Source organism: Oncorhynchus clarkii, chromosome 16, assembly GCF_045791955.1.
Source record: "Oncorhynchus clarkii lewisi isolate Uvic-CL-2024 chromosome 16, UVic_Ocla_1.0, whole genome shotgun sequence".
NCBI classification, from domain to species: Eukaryota; Metazoa; Chordata; class Actinopteri; order Salmoniformes; family Salmonidae; genus Oncorhynchus; species Oncorhynchus clarkii.
The window spans coordinates 50,652,323-50,677,789 of record NC_092162.1 but is presented as its reverse complement, the minus strand read 5'-3'; the positions used below and the strand labels follow the sequence as shown (position 1 = coordinate 50,677,789).

Sequence of the window (25,467 nt, the reverse complement as noted above, 5' to 3'; positions counted from 1 at the left end):
GGAGTTGCTCATTCACATTGCAGTTTTTGAATGAATCCAATTTCAATTAAATGGACTGAAAAGATAGATAATCAGAAAAATTGCCACAATGAAATGTCAAGCTTGAATTAGCGTTACACTCCAGAATGTCTCCACTCAGGGTCTTCCTATAGCTCTATGAGAAAGGAGAGCGGGAGAGAGTAGGGTGGCAGACATAATGTGTGTACCCAATTATCTGAGTCCCCATCTATGATTAGACATTATTCACACTTGTCTGCTAGGGAGAAAGGGAAGAGGGAGCAGAAGGAAGGATCCAAGGAAAAGAGAGAGTGAGAGAGAAAGAGAGAGAGACAGGGAGATAAAGGGAGACTAGAATATTACCGTTATCTCGCCCCTTGTTCTTTCAATAGACATTTACACAATGCTGTAGTACACATTGGGTCTGTGCTTTTGTTCCCCTGTTGCAGCCCTACAAAGTCCAATTGCGGAAATGGCAGAGGTGTAACTATGTTAGAGCTGTCAAATCGCTGAGCAGCTGCTTGTGGGTCATTGTCACTAAGCCAGACCCGTCCCACTCGCGTTAGAAGTTCAGAACGAGAAAGTGTAGGCTATATATCAAATTGAAAATCATTAAACAAAATAATGAGGATTCCTATCAGCCTAATTGAGGTGTAGATTACATCTAATTTCGAACATACATTTACATACATTTCGAACAGGTAAACAAGGCTGCATGGGATTTCTCTTAATGCGACTCCATTTAGCCAATGGCAATGTCCGCTTTAGGTATAATGCCGGAAGCCGCTTGTGGATGTGATAGCTCTAACACAGTTTCACTTGCGACACCGCCAAAACAACCACTATGTGTGTGTCGGCTACCGTGGATCTCATAGAATCTAGCCCTAAATCAGACCTGTACAACAACAATGGGTCCTTCTGCTCAAAGTGAAAAAGGACTGAATTGAAGGGAGAAAATTGCTGGGAGCAACGGATAAGTAAATAATGGCCTGAAGCAGAAGAGAAGTTGTTTGCGGCATCACAGAATCCACTATTGGTTGAAGTTGCTCTAACTCACAATAAGGCATAAGAGCACATGCAATATCCTGATAAATAACACACTAAGGCTAAGGGATGTTCTTGAGCACGACGTGTAATTACTTTGAATATCACAGTGTCCTTAGAGATATCTCTGGGTCAGTAAACAAGATAGTCCAAAACCGCAAGGGAGTTACATCTCCTCCAGCAGAACATAACATTGGTGATTAGCAAAAAGCTTATCATTACAAAATTAAGACAAAGTATCATTATTAGCATTATGAAAATCAATATTATTCGGCGTAGTTAGGGATAGGTCCTTGTTGGGAGTAAATAATAGCTTAGAGGTCATCAGCCAAATCTGCCATCATTCTCTTCATCTGTGAGAAAGATAGAACAAGAGATAGAGAGAGAGTGAGAGAGAGAGAGAGAGAGGGAGAGAAAACAAGAATGAGAGCTGATGGAGATGTACTGTATATGTATTAGTATGGCTGTGTATGGAAAAAACATACAGTACCAGTCAAATGTTTGGACACACCTACTCATTCAAGGGTTTTTGATATTTAAAAAAAAAAACTATTTTCTACATTGTAGAATAATAGTGAAGACATCAAAACAATGAAATATATTTTACATTCTTCAATGTAGCCACACTTTGCCTTGATGACAGCTTTGCACACTTGGCATTCTCTCAACAAGCTAGTAGTCAGGTAGTCACCTGTAATTTCAATTAACAGGTGGGCCTTGTTAAAAGTTCATTTGTGGAATTTCTTTCCTTAATGCGTTTGAGACAATCAGTTGTGTTGTGAGAAGGTAGGGGTGGGTACACAGAAGATAGCCCTATTTGGTAAAATACCAAGTCCATATTATGGCAAGAACAGCTCAAATAAGCAAAGAGTAACGACAGTCCATCATTACTTTAAGACATGAAGGTCAGTCAGTTGCTTCGTGGTCTTATGGAAGGGTTCCAGACCTTGGCTGAACGCCTTGACCAACTGTTGAACACATTGCTGGAGCAATTCTGCGAGTTGTCTGTTAGGCAACGTACCATGACGGTAACCTCCCAGCCCCTCAGTAACCTGGCTGTTAGCAGTGCAGCCTACCTGGTCACCCCGGTTTCCCAGGAACCCTGCTTACCTCCCCCGGAACACTTTGATGGAGAGTTGGGCACCTGTCGGGCATTTCTCGCTCAGTGTTCCCTCATCATCAAGCTGCTGCCCTCCTCCTTCCCCTCGGACCGCTCTAAGATAGCGTACCTCAACACGCTGATGTCCGGAAGGGCTCTTGCGTGGTCTACGGCAGGCAAGAGGAGTTCGATGCTCCATTGTCCGGGACAGAGGCTGCCCGGAAGTTACTCCGGCAAGACTCCCGCAGTGTGACAGACTATGCAGTAAATTTCCGCACGTTGGCAGCTGAGAGTGCCTGGAACCCGGAAGCGCTGTTTCACATGTTCCTGCACGGAGTATTGGAGGAGGTAAAGGACGAGCATGCAGCCCGGGATCTACCGACGGATCTCGACTCGCTCATCGCCTTGACCATTCAGATTGATTGGCGATTACGGGAACGAAGGGAGGAGAGGAGATTTGATTTCACTCGCCCGTCCAAGGATTCCACCTTGCCCGAGTTCCCCTGAGAGTCTCCGAAGACTGCCAATTCACCTCTTCCCGAGCCTATGCAACTAGGCAGAGCTAGGCTGTCTCCAGCTGAATGGCTATACAGTCTTCACACTAAGAGTTGCCTGTATTGCGGGACTACTGGTCATTTTGTCTCCACCTGTCCACTAAAAGACCAGGCTCACCTGTAGGAGTGAGTACTTTGGCGGGCAATACGGAGAACTTTTCCTCTCCCCTTACTCGCACCCCTTTTCATGCCATTTTGCTGTGGGGGAACCAGCCGAAATCTCTGGGGCTGATGAGAGCTGGTCTGCTGGTGCCATCAAGGGCTGGAGCCCATTCTGCCATAACCATTGCCTGAAGTCAGCGCAGCCTGCCCCGGAACGTCTTCCTGGTGGCTCGGAAGTTGCCCCAGACCTTTTTGCCATTACCGTGGAGTACCAGGACCTCCTGGAGGTGTTCAGTAAGGCCCGGGACACTTCGCTTCCGCCACACCGACTATATGACTGCGGGATTGACCTTCTCCCAGAAACCACTCCGCCCCAGGGACAACTGTACTTTCTGTCGGGTCCAGAGACCCAGGCGACGGAGACCTACATTAAGGACTCCCTAGCTGCAGCGTTCATCCGTCCTTCTGCCTCCCTTGCCGGCGCAGGGTTCTTCTTGTGGAGAAGAAGGACAAAACCCTGTGCCCGTGCATTGACTACCGGGGTCTCAACAACATCACAGTGAAGAACCGCTACCCCTCATCTCCTAGGCCTTTGAGCTGCTCCAGGGGGCCACCGTGTTCTCCAAGCTGGACCTACAGAACGCCTAACACCTGGTGCAGATACAGGAAGGGGACGAGTGGAAGACTGCCTTCAACACGACAAGCGGTTACTACGAGTATTTGGTCATGCCATTTGGCCCCTGCTCTGTTCCAGGCTCTGGTTAATGATATTCTCTACGGCATGTTGAATCGGTTCATCTTTGTTTACCTCAATGACATCCTTGTCTTCTCCAGCTCCGCCCAAGAACACGTGCTCCACGTCCGACAGGTTCTCTAACGCCTCCTGGAGAACCAGCTTTTTGTAAAAGCAGAGAAATGTGAATTCCATCCCTCTCCCATCCCCTTTCTGGGTTGCATCATAGCTGCAGAGAGTGTACAGATGGATCCTGGAAAAGTGAGAGCGGTGGTGGATTGGACCCAGGCTACATCCAGTGTGCAGCTGCATTGTTTCCTGGGGTTTGTCAACTTTTATCGCCGCTTTATGCAGGGTCACAGCACCCTGGCCTCCTCCCTGTCTGCCCTCACCTCTCCCAAGGTTCCGTTCACGTGGTCCCCAGCTGCTGACCGGGCGTTCAGCTTCACCACAGCTCCCATCTGGGTTTATCCTGACCCGTTCGGCCAATTCGGGGTGGAGGCCGATGCTTCGGATATTGGAGTGGGGGCTGTCCTGTCCCAGCGTCCTGCCCTGGACCTTAAGTTACATCCCTGCGCCTTCTTCTCCTTCTTGTGTTGGAGGAGTGGAGGCACTGGCTGGAGTCGGCGGAACATCCGTTCATTGTGTGGACCGACCACAAGAACCTGGAATATCTCTGCACCGCCAAGCGCCTCAAATACAGGCAAGCTCCCGGCTTCAACCCCAGAACCCGAGACCATCCTTCTCACCTCATGCCTGGCGACGGCACTCAGCTGGGGAATAGGGAAGCAGGTTGTGAGGTGCAGCATTCGCGACTGAACCCCAGTGGGGACCCAGATAACCGGATGTTTGTTCATGACGAAGTCCGCTCCTCGGTCCTGGAGTGGGCCCACTCCTCAAGTATTGCCTGCCACCCAGGCTCCAGGTGGACACTGGCCTTTGTGTGACAGCGCTTTTGGTGGCCTACCATGATTCCTGATGTCTTCTCGTTCGTCGCCGCATGCACGATCTGTGCACAGAACAAGACTCCTCGGCAAGCTCCGTCTGGTCTCCTTCAACCTCTGCCTGTCCCTCACGGTCCCTGGTCTCACATATCCCTGGACTTTGTCACAGGTCTCCCCCCGTCTGATGTCTACACCGCCATCCTGACTGTAGTGGATCAGTTTTCCTAAGCCGTCCACTTCATTCCTCTCCCCAAGCTACCCTTTGCCAAAGAGACGTCACAGATCATGGTGCAGCACGTCTCTCGGATCCATGGACTGCCAGTGGACGTGGTCTCCGACCGGGGTCCTCAGTTCTCGTCCTGGTTCTGGAAGGTATTCTGCACACTCATTGGGTCGTCAGCCAGCTTGTCCTCCGGGTTCCATCCCCAGTCCAACGGCCAGTCAGAGCGAGCCAACCAAGACCTGGAGACGACTCTGCGCTGCCTGGTCTCCGCCAACCTCACCACCTGGAGCCAGCAGCTAGTGTGTGTTGAATACACCCGCAACACCCTTCCTTGCTCTGCCACGGGTCTATCACCCTCTGAGTGTTCCCTGTGGTATCAGTCCCCACTCTTTCCTGAGCAGGAGGAAGAGGTCGGGCATGCCTTCGGCCGAGATGTTTGTCCACCACTGTCGTCGTACCTGGAAGAGATCCTGGTCGGCCCTTCTCAAGACTACCTCCAGGTATCGACGACAAGCGCATCGCCACTGTACCCGGCTCCCCGGTATCCTCGGAAGACCCAGAGTTACCTCTGCTGCAGAGGATACGTTCATTAGAGTTACCAGCCTCAGAAATTGCAGCCCAAATAAATGCTTCAAAGAGTTCAAGTAACAGACACATCTCAACATCAACTATTCAGAGGAGACTGCATGAATCAGGCCTTCAAAAGGACAATGACCCAACACACCTCCAGACTGTGTAGGTGCTATTTGACCAAGAAGGAGAGTGATGGAGTGCTGCATCGGATGACCTGGCCTCCACAATCCTCAGACCTCAAACAAATTAAGATGGTTTGGGATGAGTTGGACCGCAGAGTGAAGGAAAAGCAGTCAACAAATTCTCAGCATGTTGTGGGAACTCCTTCAAGACTGTTGGAAAAGCATTCCAGGTGAAGCTGGTTGAGAGAATGCCAAGAGTGTGGAAAGCTGTCAAGCAAGGCAAAGGATGGCTACTTGAAGAATCTAAAATGTTAAATATATTTAGATTTGTTTAACACTTTTTTGGTTACTACAAGATTCCATGTGTTTTTTCATCATTTTGATGTCTTCACTATTATTCTACAATGTAGAAAATAGTAAAATAAAGAAAAACCCTTGGATGAGTAGGTATGTCCAAACTTTGGTACTGTATGTCTCATATAATGTGTAGCTGTCTAGGCTAGTAGTAGGCGTGGTAATGTCTATGTGTGTGTGTGCATGCGTGGGTGCATGTCGGGAAGCACTCGTCACCTCTGGCCATGTGACAACACCAGATAGCCTCCCCCTTTCAGTCACAAACAAGCTCTCGCCACACAGCACACTGAGGACGCCATGAGCCTGACACAAGTGAGAGAGAAGAATTCACTGGCAGATGAAACTGACACACGTCCAGCTGAGACGGAGGCTGGCCTTATATTGACACCATACACCTACACAGATGTGTCCCTGACAAGTGAGTGTCTCCTCAAACTCCTCACCTCCTGGACAGTGGTATCAGGAGAGAGCTGGACAGAAACAGGCCGAATAGAACACATATCCACCAACTGTTTCTTCAATACCTGATAAATAAAGTAATGGTATGTCATGTTTAAAAACAGAATGTGACATCTTGTCAATGTCGAAACACCTAATAAGAGTGATAAGACTCACATACCCTTCCTTCGTTTCCTGGTTGAATCAATCCACTGACCTTATTGTGGTTGTGGCATAGAAATGTCTGCAGGTCCGATCTGTTAATTGATCCCAGCAGAATCCTTGAGTCTTCAAACCAAGAGCGAACCAAGAGCGAAGCATAGGACAGGGACGAACACAATTAGTACTGCAGTGTTATTAAAATCAAATCAAATCAAATCAAATTGTATTTGTCACATACACATGGTTAGCAGATGTTAATGCGAGTGTAGCGAAATGCTTGTGCTTCTAGTTCCGACAATGCAGTAATAACCAACAAGTAATCTAGCTAACAATCCCAAAACTACTATTAACTGCAGTATTGTGTAGCTATGAGAAACACAATACTCTTTCAAATGAATACATACAAATGCCTACAACTTATTTAATTGCTGTCATACATCTCACCTGACCTGATGGACCTTTTCTCACTTATTTCTTAATTCCCCATCTCCTATCACAGCACTGTCATATCAAACTGAGACAGTAAAAGCTTTTACATAGTTCATCATTTCTATCTCATGCCCATAGCAACATGGCGACTGCCAGTTGACGTATAAGTGATAGGTGGGTTGCCATTAACTATTGTGGAATAATGTCACAGGGACCCCGACCATATGTTGGACAAAAAACCTTCAAACTAGGTTTAAATGTTGTAAGTCTGTCCCAGTAAACAAATCAAATCAAATCAAATCAAATCAAATTTATTTATATAGCCCTTCGTACATCAGCTGATATCTCAAAGTGCTGTACAGAAACCCAACAAGGCAAGGGAGGGCAGCTGTCGTTTTGCCATCAGAACCCCCCATGCGGCAAACCGCTGTTCTATCACCATCAGGTGGACAGGGGCTTGCCGCTATGCTAATTATCTCTACTAGGTTTTGAAGTGGGTACACTCACCCAGTGTGTCAACCACAGGGATTTGTGTCTGGCTGCAGGTGTTGAGAACCTGCTGAACCTCCGTTGGCCCAGCTGTCCTCTCCAGCACTGGACCTCCAGGACCCAGGACCTTCCCTATTGGGACAGAGAAGAGCCTGGGGGAAACACAAGATCTCTCATGTCAATAACTGGGGTATTTACTTTGATTCACTTATGAAATGCAGCTGTAGTCCAATCATTTAAGGAGGATCCATTAATACAGTGCCTTGCGAAAGTATTCGGCCCCCTTGAACTTTGCAACCTTTTGCCACATTTCAGGCTTCAAACATAAAGATATAAAACTGTATTTTTTTGTGAAGAATCAACAACAAGTGGGACACAATCATGAAGTGGAACAACATTTATTGGATATTTCAAACTTTTTTAACAAATCAAAAACTGAAAAATTGGGCGTGCAAAATTATTCAGCCCCTTTACTTTCAGTGCAGCAAACTCTCTCCAGAAGTTCAGTGAGGATCTCTGAATGATCCAATGTTGACCTAAATGACTAATGATGATAAATACAATCCACCTGTGTGTAATCAAGTCTCCGTATAAATGCACCTGCACTGTGATAGTCTCAGAGGTCCGTCAAAAGCGCAGAGAGCATCATGAAGAACAAGGAACACACCAGGCAGGTCCGAGATACTGTTGTGAAGAAGTTTAAAGCCGGATTTGGATACAAAAAGATTTCCCAAGCTTTAAACATCCCAAGGAGCACTGTGCAAGCGATAATATTGAAATGGAAGGAGTATCAGACCACTGCAAATCTACCAAGACCTGGCCGTCCCTCTAAACTTTCAGCTCATACAAGGAGAAGACTGATCAGAGATGCAGCCAAGAGGCCCATGATCACTCTGGATGAACTGCAGAGATCTACAGCTGAGGTGGGAGACTCTGTCCATAGGACAACAATCAGTCGTATATTGCACAAATCTGGCCTTTATGGAAGAGTGGCAAGAAGAATGCCATTTCTTAAAGATATCCATAAAAAGTGTTGTTTAAAGATTGCCACAAGCCATCTGGGAGACACACCAAACATGTGGAAGAAGGTGCTCTGGTCAGATGAAACCAAAATTGAACTTTTGGGCAACAATGCAAAACGTTATGTTTGGCGTAAAAGCAACACAGCTGAACACACCATCCCCACTGTCAAACATGGTGGTGGCAGCATCATGGTTTGGGCCTGCTTTTCTTCAGCAGGGACAGGGAAGATGGTTAAAATTGATGGGAAGATGGATGGAGACAAATACAGGACCATTCTGGAAGAAAACCTGATGGAGTCTGCAAAAGACCTGAGACTGGGACAGAGATTTGTCTTCCAACAAGACAATGATCCAAAACATAAAGCAAAATCTACAATGGAATGGTTCAAAAATAAACATATCCAGTTGTTAGAATGGCCAAGTCAAAATCCAGACCTGAATCCAATCGAGAATCTGTGGAAAGAACTGAAAACTGCTGTTCACAAATGCTCTCCATCCAACCTCACTAAGCTCGAGCTGTTTTGCAAGGAGGAATGGGAAAACATTTCAGTCTCTCGATGTGCAAAACTGATAGAGACATACCCCAAGCGACTTACAGCTGTAATCGCAGCAAAAGGTGGCGCTACAAAGTATTAACTTAAGGGGGCTGAATAATTTTGCACGCCCAATTTTTCAGTTTTTGATTTGTTAAAAAAGTTTGAAATATCCAATAAATGTCGTTCCACTTCATGATTGTGTCCCACTTGTTGTTGATTCTTCACAAAAAAATACAGTTTTATATCTTTATGTTTGAAGCCTGAAATGTGGCAAAAGGTCGCAAAGTTCAAGGGGGCCGAATACTTTTGCAAGGCACTGTATGTGTGGGTGGCTGTAAAATGTTTGAGCGGTTTGAAAACGTGTCTCTTTGATAAAATCTTTGGTTTTCGCATACACTTCCTTCAGTGCTTCATGTTGCTACTGAGCTAAAACATTTTGTTGACAGAAAGTTGTGTTAAAAAAGATGTCATCTTTGAATAACCAAAATAAAATCTTTAGGGAATGTTATGATAATGTTCTGTGCTAGCTGGGTAACGTGTCCTGTGTGACTCACCTTGGGCAGACCTTGAGCAGGGAGGGTAAGTGCGGGAGCTTCTTGCTGATGGAGAGGGCATCGTAGAAGGATGGCCGCTGCCCAGAGCGTGCCAGGGCATTGGCCACCAGTGTGGCGAGGAGAATGGGTGCGGCGTGAGTGGACTGGCCGGTCAGCTCCAGAGCCAGGAGAGCAGGGGACAGCGTGTGTGTGACCGCTCCTGAGAATGCTGCTGCACCTTAGATGATACAGCATGGACAATACAGTATAGCTCATTGCCCATGCTTTAAAGGATGGAACCTTATGTCATCCATGTTCCTATCTCTATTTGATAGGTATGCTGAACACCCCAAATTCTTAATTTAGATCAAACAAATTAGAACTTAGCCCAGTCTGTTTGTCCTCTCTGGCCAAATCCTTATGGAATTGTCATGGCAAACATGTTTGGAGTTACAACAGATGCATGTAGGAATTGGCAAAAGAGAACAAACAGAATTTCCCTTCTGAAATGATTAGTTTATCATTCTGTTTCTAGCTGCTAACCATGTAAATAAAGATACCATTGTTTATATTTATCAATTCCAAATGACATGTCTGTATACAATTAGTTTACCAGCCAGTGCATAGCCTCCAGGGTTGATTGGATTCCTGTCCTGGTCTAAATAGACACCATTTAGGGACACAAATGCCAATCCTTCCCCGAATAAACGTCCTATAGCAGCACCTGATCAACAGCAACAAATACAGGGACAATTGTTAACATCAAAAATGTAAATGAACACACATTACTTAGTATTGGGTGGCGATACTCATCGGCAGTTTGGTCACATGTTTGGCCACATGATTTGGTTATTCTCCCCTAGCCTAAGTGCCAGTCTGTTCGTGCTATCATAACATGTCTTTAACTATGGCTTGACAGTGACATGGCTTGACAATGACAGCAATGGAGTTGTCATTAGCAAAAGAGCACAAACATATCTGGGACCAGGCTGATTTAACCCCTCTCACTTACCATAGATAAAGACAGGCATAAAGTATCCGGCTGGCAGGGGTAAGGTGCAAGCCAACACCAACATCCACAGCTCCACAACAGAAACAGTGAAAGACAGTGGAAGTCAAACATTCTGCTCAAATATTCAAGAATTGCATTTAACTGTCAGAATGACTGTAATTATTGTGATATGAATAGGAATCTGTATGAGTGTGAAAATTGCCTTGAGAATCAGCTGAAATGTAACTATTTAAATTAGCTTTCCACAATTGAACCATTTAAATTAGCTTTTCCACAATTTTTTCCCCACATAAAAGCTTTTTCACACAGATGTACTGATTCACAGTCCATGTACAAAGCCGGAGTAGTGCACAACGGTCAAATTAATGTATAGTGCCAACTCCAAGGTCCGCCAGAGGGCGCAATTATGTCTTGTGTCGTTTTCTCCTATGGCGTTCCAACTGGATCTGCCCAGACGTGATACCCTCGCGACAAACAGCCACATAAAACATCCTCCATTCAGGCTGCAAAGGTGCCAGTTTCCCCCTAAACTATCTTTAATTCCGAACAGCCCTAAAAAACCTGTGAAAAATATGCAGACCCTTAAGATAATGTTTTATGTGGCTGCTTGTCGCGGGGTTACACGAGTGTATAACCATCTGGGCAGATCAAGTTGGGACGCCAGAGGAGAAAATGACTAAAGGAATAATTGTGCCCCCTGGCGGAGCTTGGGGCTGATATATTTGCACTGCTTTCGTTAACAGCATCTCTTGTGAATTCGAGATAAAGGTTTTACAAATGTTTTCACATTATTCATATATAGATTACTCTTTCAATTCTATCCATTATTATTTTCCTCCCATGTACCTTCATGAATAGGAAGAATCCCAGAGTGAGGTATGGATTCCCTGAAGGAATCCACTCTGACCAGGGACACAAGTTTGGCTGCAAAACCACAGAGGCATTGTGGGATTGAGTGGTCCACTGCCTGCTGTCCAGGAGGGAAGAAAGGAGCTGCTTAATGGTGAGCTGTGGTAGAAAAACAAAGCACCTTCCTTCAGCAGGGTTCACCGAAGAAGAAGAAGAAGCTGGAGCCTTCCAACTTATCCATTCAAAATAACAATCCTGCGACAATACTTTCAATGTCATGTCTTGTCAATGTTGTCTCATAAAAATCCTTCTCACCTTGGAAGCCATATATTGACCAGCAGAAAGAGGGAAAGTCACAGATGCCAGAAGGAACACCACCATAGCGGAGTATAGGGCCTTCCTAGAGAGAGAGAGAGACATCCAAACAGCATCTTATTATTTCATGGAATGGATCAACAGTTAGATCAACATCCAACTTATGCGGTTATATGTTTTTGTGTAATATAAAATGGCTGATTCACAGAAAAATATACAATGGAGTGTTTCTAAACACAGGTTGCTCACTCAGTCGACAAGACTTTGATTAGGATTTTGTTTGTCTTTATGAACAGCAGTATCCAACGGTGACAGAATAGGTAGACACAGCTAACTGCTCCGCACAGAAGCCTGATTGGGGAGATAAAGAAATACACAGTTAGAGCTGCAGGAGCATACAGTACCAGTCAAAAGTTTGGACACACTTACTCATTCAAGGGTTTGTCTTTATTTTTTACTATTTTCTACATTGTAGAATAATAGTGAAGACATCAAAACTATGAAATAACACATATGGAATTATGTAGTAACCAAAATAGTGTTTATATTTGAGATTCTTCAAAGTAGCCACGCTTTGCCTTGATGACAGCTTTGCACACTGTTGGCATTCTCTCAACCAGCTTCATGAGGTAGTCACCTGGAATGCACTTCAATTAACAGGTGTGCATTGGTAAAAAATGTATTTGTGGAATTTCTTTCCTTCTTAACAAGTTTGAGCCAATCAGTTGTGTTGTGACAAGGTAGGGCTGGTACACAGAAGAAAGCCCTATTTGGTAAAATACCAAGTCCATATTATGGCAATAACAGCTCAAATAAGCAAAGAGCAAATACAGTCCATCATTACTTTAAGACATGAAGGTGTAAGGCGTCTAGGTGTAGCAGGTAAGGAGGAGTCAGGAGCAGGACACAGAGATGAGTAATTCACGTAACTTTACTCAAAACAACAAATATTCCAAGAAGGAAAATAATCAAGCTCACAAATACAGACCAATTTACAACTGAACAAACACGCACAAAACCATGGGGGAACCAGAGGGTTAAATAAGGAACATATAATTATGGGAATGGAAACCGGGTGTGTACAATGAAGACAAAACAAATGGAAAATTAAAAGTGGATCGTGGCGGCTAGAAAACCGGTGACGTCGACCACCGAACGCCGCCCGAACAAGGAGACAGTAGTCATGACAGTACCCCCCCCCTTGACGCATGGCTCCAGCAGCGCGCCGACACAGGCCTCGGGGACGACCCGGAGGACAAGGCGCAGTGCGATCCGGGTGGAGATGGTGAAACTCTCGCACCAATGAAGGGTCCAGGATGTCCTCCACCGGCACCCAGCATCTCTCCTCTGGACCGTACCCCTCCCACTCCACGAGGTACTGAAGGACTCTCGCCCGACGTCTTGAGTCCATGATGGCTCGAACAGCATACGCCGGGGCCCCCTCTATGTCCAGAGGGAGCGGAGGAACCTCCCGCACCTCAGATTCCTGGAGTGGACCAGCCACCACCGGCCTGAGGAGAGACACATGGAACGAGGGGTTAATATGGTAATCAGGGGGAGCTGTAACCTGTAACTAACCTGGTTCAGTCTCCTCAGGACTTTAAATGGCCCCACAAACCGCGGACCCAGCTTCCGGCAGGGCAGGCGGAGGGGCAGGTTTTGGGTCGAGAGCCAGACCAGGTGCGAACACCGGGGCCTCACTGCGGTGAGGAAGGAAGGAGACGGCAGGACTTAGAAAACCGATCCACAACGACCAGGATCGTGGTGTTTCCCTGTGAAGGGGGAAGATTCGTCAAGAAATCCAACAACAGGTGTGACCACGGCCGTTGTAGAATGGGTAGGGGTTGTAATTTCCCTCTGGGCAGGTGTCTAGGTGCCTTGCACTGGGCGCACACTGAGCAGGAGGAAACATAAACCCTCACGTTCTTAGCCAAGGTGGACCACCAGTACTTCCCACTAAGACTAAGACTAAGAGGGCACTGTCTGACCGATGCCAGGATGACCAGAGGAGAGTGACGTGTGGGCCCAATAGATCAAACGGTCGCGGACAGCAGACGGAACGTACAGATGCCCAGCTGGACACTGGGTGGGAGTGTATGTAACTGCCGATGAGTATTGCTCTGTATGTAACGTCCGCTCGATGTCCGCGTCCAGCTCCCACACCACCGGTGCCACCAGGCAAGAAGCCGTAAGTATGGGAGTGGGATCCATGGGCCGCTCCTCTGTGTCATACACCCGGTACAGTGCGTCTGCCTTAGAGTTTTGGGAACCTGGTCTGTAGGATAGGGTGAAAACAAAACGGGTGAAAAACATGGCCCACCTTGCCTGGCGAGGGTTCAGTCTCCTCGCCGCCCGGATGTACTCCAGATTGCGGTCGTCAGTACAGATGAGAAAAGGGTGTTTAGCCCCCTCAAGCCAATGCCTCCACACCTTCAGAGCCTTTACGACAGCCAACAGCTCCCGGTCCCCCACATCATAGTTTCGCTCCGCCGAGCTGAGCTTCTTCTAAAAGAAGGCACAGGGGCGGAGCTTTGGTGGCGTACCCGAGCGCTGAGACAGCACAGCTACTATCCCAGCCTCGGACGCGTCCACCTCCACTATGAATGCCAAGGAGGGATCCGGATGAGCCAGCACGGGAGCCGAGGTAAACAGAGCCCTCAGGTGACCAAAAGCCATGTCCGCCTCAGCTGACCACTGCAGTCGCACCGGTCCCCCATTCAGCAGTGAGGTAATGGGAGCCGCTACCTGACCAAAGCCCCGGATAAACTTCCGGTAGTAGTTGGCAAACCCTAAGAACCGCTGCACCTCCTTTACCGTGGTTGGAGTCGGCCAATTACGCACGGCTGAAATGCCGTCACTTTCCATCTCCACCCCTGACGTGGAAATGCGGTACCCTAGGAAGGAGATAATCTGTTGGAAGAACAGACATTTCTCAGCCTTGACGAACAGGTCATGCTCCAACAGGCGACCAAGCACCTTGCGCACCAGGGACACATGCTCGGCGCGTGTAGCGGAGTACATCAGAATGTCGTCGATATACACCACTACACCCTGCCCGTGCAGGTCCCGGAAAATCTTGTCTACAAATGCCTGGAAAACTGATGGAGCATTCATCAACCCGTAAGGCATGATGAGGTACTCATAGTGCCAGAGGTGGTACTAAATGCCGTCTTCCACTCGTCGCCCTCCCGGATACGCACCATATTGTAAGTGCTCCTGAGATCCAATTTGGTGAAGAAGCGCATTGACTCGATCGCACTGGCTATGAGAGGCAGCGGGTAGCTGTACCTCACAGTGATCTGATTGATACCTTGATAGCCGATACACGGGCGCAGACCTCCATCCTTCTTCTTCACAAAAGATAAACTCGGAGGCAGATGAAGTGGATGGCCGAATGTATCCCTGCCCCAGAGATTCGGAGACATATGTTTCCATAGCCGCCGTCTCCTCCTGTGACAGAGGTGTGTGTCTACCAGGAGATTTATCGCACAACCCCCCGTCGATGGGGTGGTAGAGTCAAATCGGAGAGCCAAATCGGCATATTCTGAGGGGATGTGCACGATGGAGACCTGGTCTGGACTCTCCACCGTAGTCGCACCGATGGAAACACCTACACACCTCCCCGAGCACCTTCGTGACCCTCCCTTGAGAGCTCTGTTGCCACGAAATAGGGTAGGCTCGGCACCACGGGAAATGCAGGAGAATCAATAAGGAAGAGACTGATTCTCTTCTCATGACCCTCCTGCGTAACCATGCATAGTGGAGGCGGTGGCCTCCCTAATCAGCCCTGACCCTAATGGTCGACTATCTAAGGTGTGCACAGGGAAGGGCATATCAACAGAAACAATGGGGATCCCTAAACTATGGGCAAATGAATAATCAATAAAGTTCCCAGCTGCACCTGAATCTACTAGCGCCTTATGCTGGGAATGCGGGGAAAACTCCGGAAATTCTATAAACACAAACATGTGAGCAACAGGGGGCTCCGGGTGAGTCTGGTGCCTCGACTCCCTGAGGAACCCCCCCAGCACCGACCAGCAGTGTGCCCTCTACGGCCACAGATAGTGCAGGGAATGGCCCCACCTCCAGTCACCCTAAGAGCAGCACCTCCTAGCTCCATGGGTGTCGGAGGTGCTGGGGGATGGAACTGGCGGACCCCGATATGGATGTCCCCGGGTGGCCAGCAGGTTATCCAGCCGGATGAACAAGTCCACCAGCTGGTCGAATGTAAGGGTGGTGACCCTGCAGGCCAGCTCCCGACGAACGTCCTCGCGCAGACTGCACCGGTAATGTTTCATCAGGGCCCTGTCATTCCCTCCCACGCCGGCGGCCAGGGTTCGGAAGTCCAAAGCAAAGTCCTCTGCGCTCCTCTTCCCCTGCCTTAGGTGAAACAAGCGTTCCCCCACCGCTCTACCCTCAGGCGGATGGTCGAAAACCGCCCGGAAGCGGCGAAATCCTCATAGTGGTCCAATGTCGCGTCGCCCTCTCCCCATACGGCTTGGGCCCACTACAGAGCCTTCCCGGAAAGACAGGATACGAGGGCGGACACTTTCTCGCATCCCGAAGGAGCCGGGTGGACAGTCGTCAGGTAGAGCTCCAGCTGGAGTAGGAACACCTGGCACCCGGCAGCCGACCCATCATATTCCCTCGGAAGCGTGAGCCGAATCCCACTGGGACCAGGTTAAGGAGGGGTGGACAGCGGTGTAAGTTGTTGTGATGATGATGGGGGCGCTGGACAACCTCCTCTCTCCCATCACTCCATTGTTTGCAGCACGCGACCCATGGCTGTGCCAAGACTATGCAACATGGCAACGCGTGCTGCTGGATGTGCTCCTCTACTAACAAAGGAGGGCTTTGTGCACCTGCTGACTCCATTTTCAGGTGCGTGTTTCTGTAAGGTGTCTAGGTGTAGCAGGTAAGGCGGAGTCAGGCGCAGGACACAGAGATGAGTAATTCACTTTACTCAAAAAAACAAATATTCTAAGAAGGAAAATTATCAAGCTCACAAATACAGACCAACTTACAACGAACAAACACGCACAAAACCATGGGGGAACCAGAGGGTTAAATAAGGAACATATAATTATGGGAATGGAAACCAGGTGCGTACAATGAAGACAAAACAAATGGAAAATGAAAAGTGGATCGGTGGCGGCTAGAAAACCGGTGACGTCGACCAACGAACTCCGCCCGAACAAGGAGAGGGACCAACTTCGGCGGAAGTCGTGACAGAAGGTCAGTCAATGCAGAAAGTTTCTTCAGGTGCAGTTGCAAAAACCATCCAACGCTATGATGAAACTGGCTCTCATGAGGACCACCACAGGAAAGGAAAACCCAGAGTTACCTCTGCTGCAGAGGATAAGTTCATTAGAGTTACCAGCCTCAGAAATTGCAGCCCAAATAAATGCTTCACAGAGTTCAAGTAACATCGACTGCTCAGAGGCGACTGCGTGAATCAGGCCTTCATGGTCGAATTGCTGAAAAAAACCCACTACTAAGGGACACCAATAAGAAGAAGAGACTTGTTTGGGCCAAGAAACACGAGCAATGGGACATTAGACGGGGGAAAATCTGTCCTTTGGTCTGATGAGTCCAGATTTTAGATTTTTGGTAGGCTAGGTGAACAGATGATTTCTGCATATATGGAATTTACCGTAAAGCATGGAGGAGGTGTGATGTGTGGGGGTGCTTTGCTGGTGACACTGTCAGTTATTTATTTAGAATTCAAGGCACATGTAGTGGCTTCCTTTCCTCTTTACCATAGCCACTGCCCAAGCCTGAAGCGGGGTTGTTTGGTACGCATACAGTCCACACTCAAGGTTTCCAAACGGCCAAAAATTCAATGACATCCAGGGATATGGTGCAACAAAAATGTTTATTCTTCTCATATCTAACAAATAAATTATTCTCCAATCAACTTAAAGCATAGAATACTTGATATGGAAAATCCATATTATGACCTGTCTGTATGGTCAAAAAACTACCGCTCCCGCGTCTAGCAAGGACTCCTTCACCCGAAGGCCCAACTTCCTGCCTTTATCCGAACACACAGTACAATGAATGGGCAAGAGGGGGGGGGGGAGTTACACTAACAACAAATGAATATATCTCAATCAGGTAAATATAAATCATAAAGGTACGTACCTAATTTTTCATCATATACATTAATATTTAATATATTTACACAAATGTACATGGAGCTCGGTATGTTCAGTCTTTTATACAAATATGTCCAAATCGGCTCTAACAGCACACTTAACCAGCATGGTTACCACAGCATTCTGCAGCAACACGCCATCCCATCTGGTTTTCACTTAGTGGGACTATAATTTGTTTTTCAACAGGACAATGACCCAACACACCTCCAGGCTGTGTAAGGGCTATTTGACCAAGAAGGAGAGTGATGGAGTGCCAGATGACCTGGCCTCCACAATCACCCGGGCCTCAACCAAATTGAGATGGTTTGGGATGAGTTGGACCGCAGAGTGAAGGAAAAGCAGCCAACAACAGCTCAGCATATGTGGGAACTCCTTCAAGAACTGTTGGAAAAGCATTCCAGATTAAGCTGGTTGAGAGAATGCTAAGATTGGGCAAACCTGTCAGCAAGGCGTGGTGGCTACTTTGAAGAATCTAAAATCTAAAATATATTTAGATTTGTTTAACACTTTTTTGGTTACTACATGATTCCATATGTGTTATTTCATAGTTTTGATATCTTCACTATTATTACACAATGTAGAAAATAGTAAAAAATAAAGAAAAACACTTGAATGAGTAGGTGTGTCCTTTGACTGGTACTGTATGCATTTATATAGCCATAGCACAGGCAACAATGGGCAGTTGGAAGTCATTGAGAGAGGGGAAAGAGTGAAATGTAGGAGTCTACCCAGAGAAAAGGTATGGTGGAGAAAAGCTCATAGGTATGATGGTAACATATGGAAGCAAGACAAAGTTTAACATTTGCAATCTAATGAAAGCTGAACAACATCACTTACTCTGATGCAACGATTACATGAATAACAATTTTAACAATTTTGAACACTGTAGATGAACTATAAATATAGAACATGTAGGGTGGCACAGCCCCAAAGTGACTCATTAACTGTATGCAAGGTTTCCTTTGTGTTGTCTTAGGAATGCTGCATTATCTCTCCAACCCCCATTTTCCCCCATTTCTGTGATGCAGAGGTTTTGTTGTCTTTCAATCATGTAGGACTGATGGAAGTTGACTCACTTAACAAGTCAGATGCTTATAACACGTTCTAAGCTTCATTGTCTCCCTCTCTTTCTTTGTTCCTGACCTGGGCTGGTGAGATACACTCTCTCTCTTTCTCTCTCCACCCCATGGACTCTGGTGGCATGGCCTTTCAGACTATGACTTCTCTCTCTCACTCTCCGGTCATGCCTAGAATAATGCTTTGTAATGCTTGTTAATGCTTTGTAACTTGAGCGTTATGCCTTGTATGTGATTTCATTAATTTTACAATGATATTAAACATCTGCCTTTGATATAGACAATTCATATTCCCTTCTTGATAGTCTATTCCTGTAGCTCTTTAAGAGTATTGGTTGTATATCACTAAATCATTTTATGGAGTCAGATAATTTATTTATTATACTTTGTCACATTAACTTTATAGTCGTATTATGGGTCTCGTGTGAGGTATACAGGATATATACGCATATCAAATATTACCCCACTATAGAAGATTCACCAACATAGTGACAAAACAGACTTACCCCAATATTGCAAAGACCAGAATCTCCAGTGGGTAGAACGGCAGGTCTTCTGAGAAGCTGGTTTGAAACAAGGCCCGAAGAGTCTCTGGAGGAGGCATAGAACACAGTCTTCTACCCTATCACTCTATACTACTGCACACAACTCTCTCTTGGCCTTTCGTAATCAAATCACTATATAATGCATCTCGATTCAGTACTAAAACAAGTACTTTAGGCTTTGACCCTCATAGACGGGCTAGCTGAGAACGCAACGAAAATGGTAAGCTAGCTTCAGTGGAGCAGAAGGCTGTGTGTTGTTGTGATTCTGGATGCCAGATATTGATGACAAGAAACTGCCATGTGGGGAATCGTAAGTAACTTGCTTCAGTTAGTTGTATCTTGGTCTTGATGTCTTGGTTTGAGGTGTTTTGACTGATGTCACGTCTATGCTAATATGGAAAAAAAATCTCTAGCTAGCTAACCAAAACCGTAACGATGTATTTGAGAAACAAAAAGTGCTCATTGTGCAATTTTATTTATGTTTTCAATAAATATTGGAGATGACGAAGCAACCAATCTGCCTAAAGCTCTAAGGTGTGGTGATAACAGAAGCCATCTTGGTCAGGGATACATTCCAAACATGTATTATATTTAATTCTATTGGTCACCTCACCTTGCTCGCCGCTCCACATGGAGAGCAGATGGAAGGTGAGCGCTCCGCAGGCCGCCGCAAAAAAGCATGGGCAGTAATCTTTTAGGGCGAAGTGAGAGCTCATCACCTCCACACTAAACAACACACCTAGGAATTAGGAGGGAGAGAGATACAGGGGAGAGGGTGTGGGGGAGGCAGAACAGAAAAAGAAGGAGGACGAGAGAGAGGGGAAAGCGCGATGGGAAAGGATCGAGAGGAGAGATGTACATGTCAATTTCACACCTCAGAGAGAGACAGATGAAGTGAGATGATACATTTAAATACAAGATACTGGAATTCTAATACTCTATTCTAGATACTGTATGGTGATGTGGCTTCTATACACACCACTGATAGGGGCCCCGAAGCAGCTGGCTACTCCAACAGCAGCAGCCACGACCAGCATCGCTCCTTCAGTTCTCTCCTATAGAAAAAACATGGAGAAGAGGACATGAGTACACAACATATTGCCCCTTTATGGATTTTTTTTCTTCTGTAACACAGTATTACCTCCTTCACACCACGGAGAACAGTGCAGAGTTGGTTCAGATAGGCTCCCACCATGGTGGAGAGATGCACAAATGGACCCTTTAAGTTGGAACGGGGAAATAAACATAGAAAAACCCAGGAAATTAATAGATCGGGAAAAAACAGAATTTGTGTCTGTGTGCATGAGAGGAGAGCGAGAGAGAGAAAGTAAAACATAAGAAAAAAGAGGAGTATCATACCACTTTTCCCAGGAAGACAGTGCTGCCGGCTGCCAGTGTGCAGATGAGACCCACGTATTTGGCAAATAGGTTGGTGAGGGACAGGTAATGTGGCATGTCCACACCAGACAGTATGGTCCTCACCTCTGGAACCCCAGAACCTGAAGGCGGAAAGCCAAAGACAGGAGCCAACCAGGGGCTTAGACCTTTAACCTCAGTGGACCTGTGTGGTATCATTTTTTCCAACCAACTATTTTTTACTCTGCACATTACTGGGATTTTAAACAAAAATGCAATATAATTATTATTTTAAAGCCTGTTGCACAATGATATTTCACAGTTTTCTACATGCGTTAGGACATGGTAGCAAAAAGTTATACCAAACAAATGATAACAGTCAAATTCTCAAGTGTTAGTTTGAATCTAAGCAGTCCTCAAATAGCCTATAGGAGATGACCAATAGCTTGTCAATCCCTTGCACTGAATGTAGAAACAGAGAAATACTGACTAGGACAATGCCACTAATTATTTCAGGGTAGATTCATCAATTCAATGATGTTTGACTTTTTCTGCCTGCCAGACGTATTGTTTCATAGGTTCACTAATTATTTCATAGTAGGTTAATTGATAAGATCATGTTAGACTTTTTCTGTTGGCTACATAGCTCTAAATGTCATTCTGTGGATTTGGAAAATACCCTAATTGTTTTATTTTCCTGTCAGTTAACGTTTATGTAACTTGGATAAAAACACCATGTTGGGACTTTGTTACATTGTCAGGGCGGGACAAATTATTAAACTCCTACCTGCTGAGAATGGACAGATGCTTTGAGAGAAAGATGTGGATAGAGCAGAGAGTGAGACTGGGTACAGGGTCCAGCACAGGAACTGCAGGAGACAGTGGCCCTCCAACTGACTATACAACCACTGGTGAGCTACAATATGAGAGAGAAAGAGGGAGAGAGAGAGAGAGAGAGAGAGAGAGAGAGAGAGATGTGGAGAGAGAGAGATGTGGAGAGAGAGAGAGATGTGGTGAGAGAGAGAGAGAGAGAGAGATATGTGGAGAGAGAGAGAGACATCACTCACCCAGCTACATACTCTATACTGAATGTTTGTGCATATGTGTGTGTGTTTCTAACCTCGAAGCAGCTTTGCCACACTCAGGTCCATGAGAAAACTAAGGAAGGCGGTCAGAATCCCGAGAGCAGTGAAACAGTACCACTCCATACCCATCAGGGAACCCATGACACATCTGACCATCACAAGAAAGTCTAGACAAAGAGCAACATGTGTTAACTTAGCAGACTTACCACAGACTAAATGGTAATAGAACACACTGACAATACATGAAATAAGAGCAGATTACCCTTGAAGTAGGCACTTACAATATTTCTTAATCCCGTACAAGCATTTTTTGGAACAATATCGATTTTCAAAACTGAGCCCACAAGACATAGAACTCTGTGGTCTTTTGCAAAACAGTAAATGTGTTTCAAAATATACTTGCCTCAACACATAAATACATCATAAATAATCAAAACTGTATTATACTGTCAAAACTGCAAATACATTCAACAAAAGAACACAATTGCCTGCAAAAAGATTAATGCAACCATACATACAGCATCTCCAAAGTCCAAGCAGACAAACCAGAAAGTTAGTTTGTTTAAAAAAAATCCCAGTAGATCAATAAAAACAGTTTGCAGTCAGTAAATCAACATGATCAAAATTGTAAGTACAACTATCCAAAGCTGCAGAATTATGGACAATTACTCTAATTTTATGCGTATTTCACCAAACAATTTCATACACATCAAATCAAATATTATTACTTATAAAAAATATACAAAAAAGAAGCACATTGTGTGCAGGATTTATTCATCTGTATCATAACATTCCAATTTCATGTATTCAATACAATGGCTGGTTTGCTAATAGTTTTGTAGACTTTCCATTGGCGCACAGAAACACAATCCACTAAAGAAATAAGGACAGGTGAATACAATGGAGGAAGGCAACCTATATGAATTTATAGGCCTCAGCAAAGCAAATCTCTTTAATGGAAGGTGACATTGTTTGGAGATGATGATTTAGGAGTAGGTCAAGTTACTTAGGAGTAACCAACTTTCTCTGCATCTCTGCATGTCCACAATATTGTGAAGAATCATAAAAATAAGACAGTCCCTATTGCCTAGATCTTTCCCTATATTGTACATTGTATGACACTACTCAAATGGGGTGATTTAGAATGTATTAAAGTAGTATTTACTGATTGTCGGAAACAGTGAACACATTTACACACATTTCTCTTCTGATGAAAACAATGCGTTAATATTCTGTGAACTAAACACTTAACAGTGAATTTTGTATTCACTGATGACATTTGCATTTTGCAAAAGGTGAGCTTTTGGGGCGGCAGGTAGCCCAGTGGTTAGAGCATTGGGCCAGTAACCAAAAGGTTGCTGGATCAAATCCCCTGGCTGTCCAGGTAAAAATCTGTCGTTCTGCCCCTGCCTAGTTAAATAAAGGTAAAAAAAACGTGAGATATGCAAAGCAGTTACAAAGACAAGAAAATGATTTGATCTTTGCTGTTCTGCTATAGATACGTTTCAATAGAGATCCAAAAATTGCTTGTACGCAATTGAGAAAAACTGTAACATTATATAGATGGGTTTAGCATTGATCGGCGGTAAAAAAAATAATGTAATAATCCCTTTTGCCTGACCTTTTACCCAGGAGCGGGACCGTTTCCATGGTTTCCACGGCTGCTCATCGGTGAGGATTAGGAGTCTTTGTCCCTCTATGAATTTGTCCCTTTGATTTTGTAGCTCTACGTCCTTTTTGTCTCCTTCATTGACTTTTGCTGAGTCAATATGTTGGACGCAGTCCATTTGCTTGAAGCTGTTTGTGGAGTTGTTCAAGTTCCACAAAGGTGTTCTGAATGTTCTATTTTATATAGTTGCTTGGGTATTTCAATGGTTAAACTGTGTAACTATCATTTTATCATGACATTTAATTTTAAACACCTGAACATTTCTGTACTAATATATATTTGAAAGAAAATGCATTTACCCAATTCACAAGTGTTCTGTGAACTAAAAGAATAACCAAAATCAAGTATGTCACATCAATTGAATGAAAATACAGAGGACTTGCCTTCAAGATGCCTGTGTGGTATTGGTGTGTTCTATTCACAAATTAGACCACTTCTAATGAATTACCATACTGGTCATGGGTGGAAGGCCCCATTTGGAATATATTAACAATTTGAAAGAACTCAATGTTCTCGTCCCAAATGGCACCCTATTCCCTTTATAGTGCACTACTTTGAGCAGGGCCCATAGTGCTCTGATCAAAAGTACTGCACTATATAGGGAATAGAGTGCCATTAGGTATGCCACCAATGTGAGGAATGCCCTTCACCTGCCATTGCTGCAGGGTGTGTATTCCTGAGTTTTTATTTGCAACTTTTGTACTTGATTAACTTCAGTTTCATATGCTTTTATTATTCTAAAAGATTGTTGAAAACAGAACTAGCCTCACAGCGCTAACTAAATGTAAAAAATGGTTTATATGTTCTATCTCAATGTGTCTCAGTGTGTGAAAGAGACCAATATGGCCAATGGATATTATGTATTTGGAAAAAGTCTTATTTGCAACATCTAATATGGGTAACATTTCTTATGAAATATAATGCCTTCTGTCATCTCACAGTATGACTGTGATGTCTCATAGCATAGAAAGTGTTACATCCAATATGACCCTCACTTTACCATTGGTGAGAATGTGAGTAGTAGAGCAAGGAAGTTATATGGGAGAAAGTTGGAGTCTGGAGAGAGGTGATAGAAACAGAACACCTTAGTTGACCTTCTGTATGTGTCTTGTTTGTGCATATAAAAGACTGCTGCTTTAAAGCTCCTCAGATGTCACAAGTCACCTTCAACATGAAAGAATGTGCATGGGAAATATAGGAGCCTTCGTGTTAAGGTTTGGTTTCTGGTCACCTGCTTTGAAATTGTTACTGGAATTTATTCAAGCAACCTGCCAATGTCTCTTTCTCTTTTCTCTCTCTCACCTCTGCTCAAGGTGACCCCCCCAAGGTGACACACACACACACACACAATATTTTTCTTCCTATTTCCCATAAGCCCCCTTCGGTCACCCTTTTCCCCTTCATTCACTTTTTTTCAATGAACACTCAGCAGTCAGTGTCATTTTACAGCTACCGGTACGTATGTGAATGACACCCCATTCTGATTTCTCAACAACTCTATAATGGTCTCCATGGAAACACCACAATGAAGTGAACATGAAAACTGATATTACAAGTTAGTAACTTTCCTACATTTTTGTTTTTAAATAATTAATGAAGGTTTTTAAGGCTGATTCCCTGACCTGTCAATGTTTTTAATTAGCTGTTTTATGATTTTGTTATACTCTTGTGAATTCTATGTTTTTTTACTAGATTACCTGTAGTTTTTCATGTTGTCTGTCTGTAATTGTGTAATGACTTGTGTTAAATCCACGTCAATCAGTGTAGATGAAGGGGAGGAGACAAGTTAAAGAAGGATTTTTAAGCCTTGAGACAATTGAGACATGGATGTGTATGTGTACCATTCAGAGGGTGAATGGGCAAGACAAAATATTTAGGTGCCTTTGAACGGGGTATGGTAGTAGGTGCCAGGCGCATCGGGTTGAGTGTGTCAAAAACTGCAATGCTGCTGGGTTTTTCACCCTCAACAGTTTCCTGTGTGTATCAAGAATGGTCCACCACCGAAAGGACGTCCAGCCAACTTGACACAACTGTGGGAAGCAGTGAAA

The 25,467-nt window shown here is 45.1% G+C and overlaps 1 protein-coding gene across 1 annotated transcript; it reads right to left on the bottom strand.

Moving 5' to 3' along the window:
* Window positions 1-115: 115 nt before the first annotated feature.
* Window positions 116-23,537, bottom strand: LOC139367681 (chloride channel K). Its single transcript, XM_071105965.1, has 19 exons — window positions 23,372-23,537; window positions 21,786-21,917; window positions 21,453-21,581; window positions 20,669-20,808; window positions 20,451-20,528; window positions 20,289-20,364; window positions 19,923-20,048; window positions 19,271-19,355; window positions 11,780-11,881; window positions 11,531-11,615; window positions 11,213-11,374; window positions 10,367-10,436; window positions 9,968-10,078; window positions 9,376-9,592; window positions 7,282-7,415; window positions 6,401-6,471; window positions 6,189-6,269; window positions 5,962-6,048; window positions 116-1,394 (listed from the first exon to the last, which is right to left on the bottom strand). The coding sequence occupies exons 1-19, from the start codon at window positions 23,535-23,537 to the stop codon at window positions 1,356-1,358; spliced, it is 2,091 nt and encodes a 696-aa protein (XP_070962066.1). The 3' UTR covers window positions 116-1,355.
* Between the last annotated feature and the right edge of the window lie 1,930 nt (window positions 23,538-25,467).